The sequence below is a fragment of the Gymnodraco acuticeps genome, unplaced genomic scaffold (assembly GCF_902827175.1).
Source record: "Gymnodraco acuticeps unplaced genomic scaffold, fGymAcu1.1, whole genome shotgun sequence".
Lineage (NCBI taxonomy): Eukaryota > Metazoa > Chordata > Actinopteri > Perciformes > Bathydraconidae > Gymnodraco > Gymnodraco acuticeps.
This window is the reverse complement of record NW_022992284.1, coordinates 2,202,365-2,214,479: the sequence shown is the minus strand read 5'-3', so window position 1 is coordinate 2,214,479 and position 12,115 is coordinate 2,202,365. Positions and strand designations below refer to the sequence as shown.

Here is a 12,115-nt window from a genome sequence, read left to right as displayed (position 1 = left end):
TCTATGCATAACTTATGATGTACATGTATTCTTTATGAGAAAAACAAGGCTGAATCACAGGTCATGTTGTACGAGAGGCAGGGGTCTTATCTCAGGAAACTTGCAATGGTGTTAGTATTCTGTCTCTGTGACACAGCTAGATGCTAAAGTCAGCAGGTCAGCATGCTAAAACGCTCAACAAGGCCACGTTGAAATACTGATGCTAAGCAATTATAACGTTTCCTAAGCCTGATATAAATGTCAGAGTCCATTAAATACTAACTAACATTTCACTAGAAATGAAATATAGACCCCAGGGAAGCACTAGAAGAAAGGTCAGGAAATCAAAGTCATTAAGAATCATACTTTTGAGATCATGAATTTCAAAAATGTCATGGCAATACATCCAATTTATTTTAGTCTTGATATAACTGGTGAACTTACCGATTTTAACCTTCCTACAGACATGTTGCTAGCATGGCTCAAAACATGTTGAGCCATGTTGAGCGCTGGTTTTGATTTGATTTCTCCCGTTTTGGAAGGAATTATCTGAAAGACTTCTGCTGTGGCCCCATATAATTAAGGTTTATGGATATTAGTTTTTTGTGCTCAAAACTTGAAAATGTCATTCAAAACTGTTGTGTCGTTCCAAGAACAATGCACTTGTTTTCTTAATGCAAATCCACAGAAACCACAAACAGTTTTATTTTTGAACTACTTACTAATGAATCAATAATTGCTTTTTCAACATTTTGACACTGTGTTTTGTGGTTCATCCAGAGTAACAGGGACAGGAAATAAATGTTTCTGTTGAGTATTTTTAAATGGGATTTTTTTAAGTGCTTTGAGCACTACAGCTAAAACTTAATTCACCTCCACCGTATTGGGGTGAATAATTAACTCTCAGAACCAGGGCAAATGAAACTAGGCTAGACAGCATTAGAGGTATGTCATAATATAATGTAATATATGTCCTTTTTATATCATTTGGGTGACTGCCCTTTTAATAGTCTAAGTGAAGATTGACAGCACATATGACCTGCCTGAAGCCCACGGGACACAGGTTACGAGGACAAAAACCTTTGTTAGACTAAGCCAACAGACTTTTTAGAGTTAACTTTTATAACTTCTGAAAGTGCACCAAATGATTACTACAGCTTTTAAATCTAGCATTTGATTCATGTGCTCTTGTACACCCAGGTGATGTTTAATCTGCACAGAGCCATATGAGCCCACGCATACAGACGTACGGACGCTCACACCAATCAATACCTCAATACAGCAATCTAACCCCGCATCTGCCCCCTCGGTGACGAGACATGCATTATTAACAGAGCCGAGCGCTGTCAGGAAACATCTCTGATTCCTATCAACCTCCACTCACATTAACATGTAAACCTCGACAACACAAACGTATCGCTGGAATCAACAGCTGTCAACAACAGACGTCTGCAGACAGTGGGAAAGAACAGGAGTCATGAACGATATTAAAAAGAAGCCATTGTATATTATTCTTGGTTTTTTTCAGGTTGATTATTCCTCGTTCCTGTTTCCGTCTCACAGAGTAGCAAAAACAAGGGCGGCTGAAGGTCAGAAGGTAGAATTGTGAAGACTAATGACTTGACAGATACCATTGATTGAGCCTGCGAGCTAGGGAAACTATCTCTATCCAAGCTGTAGCCGCGCTCACAACTGCAGGACATTAAAGTCAATATTGAAGCTTTTGGCAACTTACTGTCAGAAGTGGTATTGTTATGCTCCCATGCACCCTAAAGCACAAATCAATCCCTCATCATCACAGATTCAAGGTTAGTCTGCTTATACTGCTCCAACTATTTTCTTTATTAAAGTCAAGATATATTTAGAGACAATCCTATTATTGGAATCATTAGAGATATGGGGCAGTCTATAAAGTTAAAGATCAAGTGATTTTAAACTCTATTTATTCATGATTTATTATTTCTGAAATACAGAGAAGAGAGTTTATGTTTGTGTGATCACATTAGGGGGCAACCCTGAGGGCTAACTGGGGTTGTAGACTCTTCAGGCTCTGATGAGGGTCTCATATAGACTTTACATAAAGGTGTGCATGCCATGTACAGTCGCTGCAAATTCATTAATTCACCCAATCAAAAGAGATTGTGTTGAGGGGGTCTGCATGACTCAAATACAGTCAGCAGTTACTTTGTGTGTATGCTGTGAGAAAGAGAGGCAAGAAGACCACTGAGGCGGACAAATCTGAAACTAACAATTGTTAATTGTATAGTTTTCAGGTTGAAATTACAACTGATATATGAAAACAAGGCAGTACAGATCAAACTGAACACCGAGCCGCCTCTCAAATTCCTACTTCATGCTCATGAAGTTAATCAACAAAATGGATATAAATACATTTTATCGAATGTGTAATCAGCTTTATTGGCAATCTATATGAGCGATTACAGCGATAGAAGCACTGTTGGACCGTGTGATTAATTCACACTAGGAGAGATTCACTCACCCAACAACAATACAAAAACAGCTTTAACAAGACATTACAGCTATCTGTAGATCCATCAAATAGATGTTGGGATTATTTCAATCAAGACCAAAGAGGTGCATCGGCAACTTCCATAGAACTCAGCCTCTAGCTTGGCTTCAAATCTGAATATATAAAAATACCAGACAGATAATGTGTTTTCTATATGACACTTTGTTTTGTCAATGGTTATATGCTGATATCAGAAGAGAGATATGTTTCTATAAAATATTTGTAAGAATTGCTTATCAGTAGATTTTCTGTAAAACAAAGCTCAGTGTGGAGTGTGACAGAATCTGTTTCTATTTCAGACAGCTCAGTGCTGACATCCAAAGACTCTGTGTCTGCGGTCAGTGTGTGCAGAGTGTGAGATGGAAAGAATAAAAAGAGAAGTGGTAAAGGACTGGGGACTGTTTAAAACAGAGGTTTGTGTAGAGTAGCAGTCTGTCAGTCTGTCTTGCACCATGGGGGAGGGGATGAAGGATCAATATGAGGTGACAGAGCATGTGGCATATGACTCCAACAACCTACCACCTCACATAGAGGGCCTGGTCACCCTTACACACTCAAACTTACACAAACACATACATGCAAACACACCCTTCAGAACAGTCCTGTCAACATCTGTCAAGGCTAGCTGAACAGAATTAGCTGACTCGGTTTTATGATAAACTACGTTGGGGACCTCTCAGAAAGCTACGTGCCAAGTTTGTTCGTGCTTGTTTAGCTGGGGTGTGTGTGGATGTGTGTGCGATCCATTAGCCGGCTCTCGTCCTGGCCACCATATGCAGAGCTGGGAGCCCAGGCTGGCTCCATCTGTCGGGTTAATGCCCAGCCGCAGCCCCAAGCAGCTGGCCCGTACAAGCCTCATTATTCTAGCATGCAGGAGCACACACAACAAACACACACATGTAGTGGACACACAGACATATGTAGAGAGACACAGACACACTTGATGGTCTATCACACAATGACAAAGTCACCAGAGCTTGGGAAGGTGTGTCTGAAATTCATTTTTCTGAACGTTGTCTACATGAATTCATTATTCCCAATGGTCAGGCAGGCATTTGGGCCAGATATACATCAATAGTCAGTGAAGAAGAAGAGGAGGGTGGGGGGAGTGGAGAGGAGAGGAGTTTGCTATAATTAAAAAGGCAAGGTAGAAAACTTGCGAAATGTGCGGAATACATTAAAAAAGATCAGAGGAGCAGTGAGCAGAGGGGGAGAAGACAAGATGTCAGGAGGAAGGGGGTGGATACGTTTACAGGTTGAGAGGTGACCACCCAAACACTTCTCTTTGTCTGGATAAATATGCATCTAATCTGCACTCGGGAACCACAGGGGAGCTCTAAAGATTTAAGAGAGTGTATGTGTGTGCATGGTGGCTTGGGATGGAGGATTTGTTTCCAGATTATTTACCTATTAAGCTTAAAGCTTCCACTTGAAACTCAACAGGGAGGTAACCGTCCTGCTGTCAGCAGAGATGAAGCAAACAAACATTAAAGAAAGAGAGACGTTCTTCGGGGCCAAATGAGGCTCTGCTGAGCCGTTGTTTGTGTCTTCGGCACAGATTTCTAAAGCTCAGGGAGTGATTTATAGTTCAGTGTAGGATGTGTACTAGATGGCTGTGTAACGCAGTCATTATGTACCAAGTAATCATGCTTACTTGGGCTGCATTTGCTATTTACATGCGGGCGTTCAGGCTTGACATAGACAAAAAGCACCTGCAGCATATCTAATCATAGCTGAAATGTATGCTCAGAGCTGATAAACCTCAAGAATGTTTCAATTATGCTATTCTATTTCACAACAACAATTCAGAGAAGATATGTCTGGTGTAATAAAAAACATTGGCACAGGGTCAGAATAAAGCTGAATAATTTATAGGGAAAAGAATCGCTGATATGAGGCTTTTTTTAAGCAAAAACTAAAAAGGAATTATGTTTTTGTTTTTTTGACAACCATCAATGCCTCTTTTGATGCCTTTCTTGTCGTCTCATAGTCAGATTAACTCACGATAAGCTAAATATACTACATATAAACCTGTAAAAGTTAACTTAACAGTTCGATGTTGTAACTATAATCAGTATTTTTCTAAGGGTACTGACATGTTCATTTATCTCAATCAATGGTGTCAAAAACGGTCCTGATCTAGACTAATGTGCTGGCTGATTTAAGTGATGTGCTATATAGAAGTGTGACATCGGCTATGAAGAAAATTCTCATTACGTCCAAAAAGAAAAAAACATACAGTGTATGTGGCGCAACTCTCGAACACTGTATTATAAATCAGGCTTCACTCCGCCACCAGCCTGAAACCGTGACCTCAGAAAGAAGAACATTCATCACAGTACAGACAAAGCCACCCCACTTGGCTAAGAGAGGCACAACGAAATATTCGGAGGAAACAGCAGAAGGAAATGTCTCACCTTGGACAGGCCGCCTACGTCCAGGTAGAAGCAGATGATGAAGACGTTCCAGGCCACCCACAGAGCGGCCCATACTGTGTACTGCAGGGCAGAGACAAAGACAGATTAGCTCCATAGAAACTACACAAACTGAACAAAGCAGGATGTGAAGGATGATAACAAAAATGGCAAGTAACCCCTTAAGCAAGACAAGTCAGTGGACAGCATCCTATCCCACACACACATATTCTCAAATGGGTTAATACCCATACTTTGTAAACACCGCACACACAAATACATTTGTTTCTATAAAAAGGGGCTAGTGAGTTCAGACAGTTTATTTGAGCCCTGAGGGAGCATCCCACATTGTTACTGCTCAGACTGAATTAGGGTTACCACTTTATAAAATGGTACAGTCAGACAGCCAACTGATGACAGACATGGATTGCATTCACTGAAACTGCGTAAAAAGACTCATCATTGTGAAGGTTGTGAAATGCTCTGACTCACGATGAATCCCTATGTTTAAAATGTCAGAGGTATCAGAGGAAGAGCGGAGGGTAAGAGTAGCTTTTCGTAAAAACATACATGTTGGATCATGAAACCCCTTAGCTTGCTCTCTCCCTTTTTCCACTTGACATGGAACAATAGCTCTGCTGCCGCTCCTTCCTGTCCTCCCTTCCTCTTCATCTTTTCCTGTGTGGCTCTCGTTTTTCCTTCTATATCTCCCCTGTCTCTCTTTATTTACTCTATTTTCCTCGTATCTCTTTTTCCCTTTCCCAATCCTTTCCTGTCATTACTATCACCATCTGTGCCTACACTTATGCAACTCAAAATAGGCTTTTAAAGCGTACGGTACGGTTTAATATAAAAAGTAAAGTGCATAAAATAACATTTAAGTCGCGTAGATGTGGCTCTTTACACCAAAGGCAGTACAACTAAAGGCAGCACATGCTTGGCACCGTGTTTCAAAGAATGACCTTCTCTGTCCAGAAATTCGACAGAGTATAAATCTGATGAGCTTCTTATCCCCCCCCCCCCCCCAACACAGCCACCGCCTTTAATTATCCCTAATTATCGCGGGCTTAGAGTGATTTAAGGGTGTCACACAATGCACAAGAGAGTGCTGCACACTTTGCAATTAAAGAGGAAAGGCAACAACGTGTCCAATCAAATTCAAAGGCAGAGGACTAAGGCAAAGTGAAGTGACACTGCTTAACAAAAACCCTGAGGAACAGGATTATGTGACAGACTGTGCAGAGTTTCACAAGAACCCCTTCTCTTCATTCACGTACTCACCACCACAATGTAGCGCGGCCGGTACTGGATGGTTCCAAAGAGGCCGAGGATGACCATGATGATGTGGAGGAAGTTGGCAAGGATTGGGGCCCATTGGTAACCCAGGAAGTCAAAGACCTGCCTTTCTAAACCCAAGACCTAAAGGGGGAGAAAAAGAGAAAGATCAAATGTTAATCAGGTTGGTATATCCTGGAAGCAAAGTGACTCTCCAACTGCGACAGTGAACTTCTGGGGTTGCAAAAGATACACAATCCAAGAAAAATTGCAGCCTACATACACACACTGGCAACTTGATGATGTATATATCACCTTACAGCAATTGGTACAAAATCCTACATACAGCAAGCTGGAAGGAAAAGCTTGAGTGTTTTGGGCCTCCAACTGCGGGAGCGCCAGAGGTGAACACTGTACGTTTTGTAAAATAAACAATGACGGATTTATCGATTCAACCCCTGCTGAGCTAAAGAGCCTCTCACTATTTCCACCCTTCCTGCCAATAGCCTCCAGGAATGAGAATGCTCTGGGAACTTTATGGGAGGTGAAGGCCTTCCTTAATAATACCACTGCAGTGAGCTTAGACGCTTCATGAAATATGTGCATGCAAACAACGTGTTTACACTCACATGCATTAGCAGAGTTAAACCCTCTATAATGAAAAGAGAAATACCTCAGTATTCCCAATTCAGGTTCACTCTTATCCTCACCTACATCAACAAAGGTTACAGGATAATTATTTTACATTGATTAATTAATGTAGGTGCCTTTTTTTCTATTACCCTTCCCTCTACCTGAGCCCTGTGTGTGCAACATTTCATGAAACAAAGCAATCTGAAGCTTTAAGACTGTGAGTCCCTATTTGCATCAACTCAATTAGCATGCTATTTGGGGGTAAAAACAGGGGAGAGGGGGATCAACCATTTAATTAGAATTCTATCACCAAACCAATTCCATTCCCAGTGTGTGTATTTGTGTGTGTGTGTGTGTTTCTCGAGCAACGATGTGTTTCGTTGTGTGTCGACATGTCATTTCCAGCCAAGCGCGTGAAGATGGATGAGGGAGGGATGAATCTCGTCTCTCTCGCACTGATAGGAACACACCATCGAGCACATTCACACAAACGCGATGCACAGGCGTGGCTGCTCTTCCTAATGTAATGGAAATGTTACCAGCAACCCAATGAGACGTTGTGACAGGCAGGGGAGGGAGATGATCAAATACTGAATGATAATTAAAAATGAACACTCTTTCTCACAGGGAGCGAGGGTGATAACTCCACAGACAGGGTGTGAAGCGACAGAGGTCGTGGTGAGTGAACTGCAACCTGCACCAAGCAATATCATACCAAAGTCAAGGAAGGACTCAGCAATTCAAAGATAAAGGATTCACTCTAATGGAAGGAGGAGAAAAAAAGAAACAAAAACAGCCAGGAAACAAAATTGAGATGGATGTGGAGAGTATACAAAGATGGTAAACAGATAAATGGAGAGATGCTAGAAAATGCAGAGAAAACCACAAAGGACATTTTCTAACGTAGAACAACTGAGCTCCCTCCCACTTAACAACCTCTGTTTATTCCTTGGATAGAGGGCAGAGGGAAATTAACTAAGTCAAAAGAGTCAAACATCATGTGGTCAGCTCTAGGAGGAGATTAACAAAGATGAGGGGAAGTTACATTTGTTGGTCTTTGGGAATTGACAACCTTTGAGAGGTTAATAAACAGCTTTGGCTTTAAGACGCATGGCTGGGCAAACAGGGATAGTTCTATAACAGACAAAGGAAGCCCCAATGTGCCATTATGTTTAACCATAACTGTTTTTAGAATGATCAAATCGCTTAGGATGCCCATCTCCCCTAAAACAATTGTAGCTCTCTCTTTGCATGGCATAACAATGTTTTTGGGTAGAATTAGTTTTGCCCGTGTTAGAGTCATTTCAGCTAAGCTATCAAAATGTCCTCTGGTAATATTGGTGGGAAATATAAATATCCAAAGGCTTTGCAACATCTGTAAAGCTTTTATTCCATTTGGCTGGATAAAACCATGACCATTGGTTCTTCACTACCTAGTACCATTTTCGTTATTTGCAATAATGGAAAGACAATTTCATTTGTGGAAAAGCTCATTTACACCTCTTCTTACACCTATTCACCTTATTAAAATTGGATTAAATAATTTATGTTAACTGTAAAATATTTTGTCCCCTTCCCTGCTATTTTAGTCCAACACCACACACTGCTAACTATTATTCAAAAACATTCACGCGAACACATATTTTCTGCATTCCTACGTGGACTGCTGCCCCAGTTCAGGGCCACACACACACACACACACACACACACACACACACACACACACACACACACACACACACACACACACACACACACACACACACACACACACACACACACACACACACACACACACACACACACACACACACTTCAGATTCCATGATGTATTCATTACACGGCCATGGACCCTTCCCTGAAATATTTTCACCAGTCATTCAATCAAATAAGTGTATAGGTATGAGGGACCGGTGTGAGGGAGTGTGTATGTGTGCATGCTCCACTGAGATGCTGTAGTAAGCATCACGTTCACTGCTAACTCAATAATCCACCAAGATGACAACAATCAATCAGGAATAGAAAGGCCTCTGCGCACCCAGACACACATACGGTCGCACACACACACACACACACACACACACACACACACACACACACACACACACACACACACACACACACACACACACACACACACACACACACACACACACACACACACACACACACACACACACCCATGTGGCACAATTAGCCCACAATTCATAGGAAGCAGGTTACAGGAGAGTGGGGTAGAATTTGATCAAAAAATTCCAATGCTCTTCCAGGAATAGAGCGCCGGCTACATAACGGCCCGTAAAAGCCTCCACCGAGCTCCCGCAGCACAAATGACTCCCTCTAGGGTGACGGAATCTCTTAAGTGTGTATTTTGGTTTTGTGTGTGTGTATATGTGGAGAAGCATGTTGCCCGCACATACCACTCCTCCCACCATAAATACTCATCAATTAGGGGATGGTACGACAGCAGGATGCAACAAGCCCCTCTTTCAGCTTCACCCATCCTTTGTTGTTCTGTTCTCTTCTCTCTTGTCAGTTGTTATTTACCATTAATTATTCTCTCCGTTAGCAATCTGATACAACAACAAGTATTGTAGACCTCAATCGTGCTGCTACTGTGAGATGGTTTTAGCATGTGTATATTTGTTCAGTTTCTAGCAAGTGTCCAGGAACAGCATTGGGCTTTATAGCATAGTGGCCAAACCATTACTACAAAACCGTAAATACAACCTTCCTGTACATCACACCAGTTTGGCCCAAAATGTTTCCCCATTGACTTACATTGGCGAGGACACAGCAGGTTTTTTTTAGGAATATCTATTTCCAAGTAAGAACAATTGATAGCCCTTTTTTAAACATAATGTCAGAACAATTGTAACAAATAAATAAATAACCAAACTCGGTTATTATCCGAGGAATAAGGAACTTTCATTATGTAAAGAAACAGGGAAGATGAGAGGCAGGTTACGTCAAAGACTAGTGCATGTTGCTCAATGGGCCGCACAGATGCCGAAGGTTCAAGTAAATCTTGGCTTTATGCACCACTAAGCAACTTTCATATGAATGAACTGCCTCTCACTCAGTATCCAGTTCTGTTAATACATCCATGGTTTCTAGAGATGTGTGTATAAACAAGCAGGCTCACACTAAGAGATAAATAATTCACAGTTGGACAGCCTTAAATTATAATCCCTTCTTTCCTCAACACCGAAATTGAGGACATCAAATGTCCAAAAACATTTGATGACATATGAAGGGAGCCACACATAAAAGAGTGACGAGCGGATCAGAGTGAACGTTTCTGAGAGGAAAAACATGTTTGATCCTCATCATTTGATAGCTCATTAAGAGCTGTATGCATGCTCACGATAAGTGTCTGAAATGCAAGAAAAAGAGTTTGCTTTGCCTAAGCCTCCAACTGGGACATCAAGTAGAGACCCAAACATGTAGCAGAGTGGCTCTGACAGTTTATTATTAGTGCCTTGACTGTGTTGTCAAGTAAGTGAAATGCAGTATTGAGACACACTCCTGTCGAGGTGTTAAGACCTGATGACACACAGCGAGAGGATGGATGTGACTGGTGACCCTCTCATTTTCACAGCTCTCCACATCAGCCTGCAGATACTATAAATCACATCAGTGTTTATCTCTTTCTGCGCACGTCGTCTGTGAAATCTCCTCTGATGACATGTTACTGAATGTGTCATCAGTATCAGTGATTCAAAAAGGATGTCTGTGTGCAATATGCGTGTGTTCTGAAGGACTTTAGGCTGCATGAGTCAGTCTCCTTTACGTTGAAGCATATCTCTGACTCACAGTCAGGCAGAAGGACGTCATTGAGGAGGAGATGAGGGTTGAATTACTACCACCACTTCATCTCCTGTTTTTGTAACTCAATGGACTTGCTAATGAGACCATTTTACTTCGATGCATTAGCCAATGAGGCCAAGCCTGATAAAATGAAATGATTCAGGAGGTTCAATTTGCATTCAATATCCCAATTACCATTCCTGTTTCGTATGTGTCTGCACCTGGCAAACACACTTTACTGCCTGCTGGGTGTCACTGGGAGTAAAACATGGCACATTATAAAAAAGCCATCCAGACTGATTCATGTCTTGCCATTTTTACTGTCTTTATCTTCATATAGCTTTGACATAGCACTGTTGTTGTGATTTTCCACAGGGATATGGAAATTACCTGGCAGTTACTCCACTTCTAAGAGTACTTGTGAGCCCTGTAAATTAGTGTTTCCAAAGTCAGCTGTTGAGATCCCCCAGGGGAACGCAACAACAAGTCTAAGGGGTTGGCAGATGGTTAACAGGATAGGAAATCTGAAAATATCTTTGCTACATGAAATGGTAATTTATTTACAGTCACCTCTTTGCATATTTTGCTTGGCACTTATTAGAGCTCTAAGAATAATTGAAGTAACAACAAAGAAGAGAAACAAAATAGAAGGTACAGCTTTACTCTGATCAAGTGTACTCTTGGTACCTGGGTGTCAAGGAGAATCTATTTAGTCTACTTAGGTTACATTTTACTGAACAACTCTTTAATAGAGTGGTCCTGAATTGTCAGAGTGTAACTGTATAAGCTCTTAACAATTGGTCACAATCACTGTGTAAATATTTTAGGAAATTAGTTTCAGTAGCACTTTATATTAAGGTACACAAATTAACCATCAACTACTTGTTAATTAACATGCATATTAGCAATATATTGGCTCTTTATTAGTCATTATAAAACACTTATTAATGCCTTATTCTACATGACCATATTCTACAAGTAATTGTTATTAAAATTAAATTCATCAATCTGGTGCACTTTGAGAGCAACATGAAGAGATCTATGGATGCATCTCTCAACATCCATATGAAACAGAACTGTAAACAGATTTACTTTTTCTTTATGGATATTTTACAAACCACTTCCCTTTTAAACTGTATTCTTGTTTTACTGTCATATAGTATTTCATAACTGTTTTTCATTTATTCTCATAAATGGTGATCAAACCGTTTGAGACCCACTATACTAAAGTTAACTAAACGCCCAGAGTCCCTTACCTCACTGAGCTGTAATTATCTCAGTCTGACAGGACAGAGCTCTCCTTTTCCTTGTTTTAGAAACAGCTTATAATATCCGTTAGCACAGCTAGCTTACCAGATGCTAAAAACAACAATGCAAATAGTGAGTTTGGTAGAAATATACTGTATAATAGTACAGTTATTGAAGATGATGCCATATTTATTGAAGATTTTACATTATAAATATTCCCCAAAAT

General features: G+C 40.8%; 1 protein-coding gene across 3 annotated transcripts in view; it reads right to left on the bottom strand.

Annotated features, from left to right (window-relative positions):
* nkain4 (sodium/potassium transporting ATPase interacting 4) overlaps positions 1 to 12,115 on the bottom strand; it is a 49,456-nt gene that overhangs the window by 19,967 nt on the left and 17,374 nt on the right. For all 3 annotated transcript variants that reach the window (XM_034207468.1, XM_034207469.1, XM_034207467.1), the window contains exons 2-3: positions 6,205 to 6,342; positions 4,927 to 5,007 (exon numbers count right to left, since the gene is read on the bottom strand). In XM_034207468.1, coding sequence (XP_034063359.1) covers positions 4,927 to 5,007; positions 6,205 to 6,342 — 219 coding nt within the window. The remainder of the gene's footprint in view (positions 1 to 4,926; positions 5,008 to 6,204; positions 6,343 to 12,115) is intronic.